At 31.4% G+C, this 1,367-nt stretch overlaps 1 protein-coding gene across 1 annotated transcript in view; it reads left to right on the top strand.

Annotated features, from left to right (window-relative positions):
* The window catches only part of LOC107644510 (lupeol synthase), a gene marked incomplete at its 5' end in the record, with an annotated part of 10,255 nt that overhangs the window by 401 nt on the left and 8,487 nt on the right, over positions 1-1,367 (top strand). Inside the window, 2 exons of the mRNA XM_021124022.1 lie at positions 173-262; positions 1,038-1,235. Of these exons, the coding sequence (XP_020979681.1) occupies positions 173-262; positions 1,038-1,235 (288 nt within the window). The remainder of the gene's footprint in view (positions 1-172; positions 263-1,037; positions 1,236-1,367) is intronic.

Genomic DNA, 1,367 nt, shown 5'->3' with positions numbered 1-1,367 from the left:
AGTAGTAATATTAATAATTGATTTTAGTATATACTTAATATGAATATATATAATAACTAATTAAATAGATGATAAAAATATTTAATATATGGACACTGTAAGTAATAATAATATCGATCACTTTCTTTTCTTTTGGTTTTACAATTTAGATATTGTGTGGTGTGTTTCGCAGGTAATTGAACTGTATGTTACGGGATCACTTGATGTTATTTTAGGTGCTGAGCATAAGAGGGAAATTATTCGATATTTATATAATCATCAGGTAGCCATAAAAATTATTATTATCTCTCATTTCTCAAGGATTCTGCATATGCAAACAGAACTTCAAGGCTAGCTTCAAAGTAGTGTTACTTATGAATATAATTTTCAATAAACAATACATTAATAAAAATAATATACTACCATATAACAATTAGAGAAAAGGACAAATAGGTCCTTAACCTTTTGTTCCGCAGACATTTTCGTCCCTAACCATTAAAAAATACTTTTAAGTTCCTCACCTTCACAAAACTTGGACGGATCAGTCCCTTCGTCCAAATGTCTCCATCAGGGACTGATCCTAAATGCCTCTGTCAGGGACTGATCCGTCCAAGTTTTATGAAGGTCAGGGACTTAAAAGTATTTTTCAATGGTCAGGGACGAATATATCCGTGAAACAAAAGGTCAGGATCTATTTGTTATTTTCTCTAACAATTAAACCGTTTAACTAACTAACTTGGTTTTGTGATAATTACTTATTAATTTACTAGTTCGTTAAAATAAGTGTTAGGAGATTCGAATTCTGCTTTGTGTATGTAGTAATCTGTTGGCTGACGACAAACCTTTAAATAAAATTTTGATCCGCAACGAATTAGTTCTTAACCTGATTGTATTAGACAACCAAGACTTCTATTTTTTTTTATTTATTTCTTGACCCAACTTGTGAGAAGAGTATAGTAAACATGTTACATTCTGCTTCTACACAAGCTAAGGCCTTGTTGAACAGTGTTAACTTCTGTTATTTGGTTGGAATTTTTCCATGATAATGAATGAGACAGAACAAAGATGGTGGTTGGGGGTTCCATATAGAGGGACACAGCACAATGTTTGGATCAGCATTGAGTTACATTGCATTAAGAATACTTGGAGAAGAACTTGAAGATAATCAAAACATGCCAATGGCCAGAGCCAGAAAATGGATTCTTGACCATGGTGGCTTAGTAGCTGTTCCATCATGGGGAAAGTTCTGGGTCTCGGTAATTAAGTACATCAATTATGTTATTAGTATCTTTGATTTATATTTTTATTGAGCATCACTAAATTATTATAATTACATAGTTTCTGTTTATATGATATATTCATAAATTAATGTATTAAGATACACTATA

The sequence above is a fragment of the Arachis ipaensis genome, chromosome B05 (genome assembly GCF_000816755.2).
Source record: "Arachis ipaensis cultivar K30076 chromosome B05, Araip1.1, whole genome shotgun sequence".
NCBI lineage: Eukaryota > Viridiplantae > Streptophyta > Magnoliopsida > Fabales > Fabaceae > Arachis > Arachis ipaensis.
Note: the sequence above shows the minus strand (reverse complement) of the source record. Positions and strands in the feature narration are given on the sequence as shown.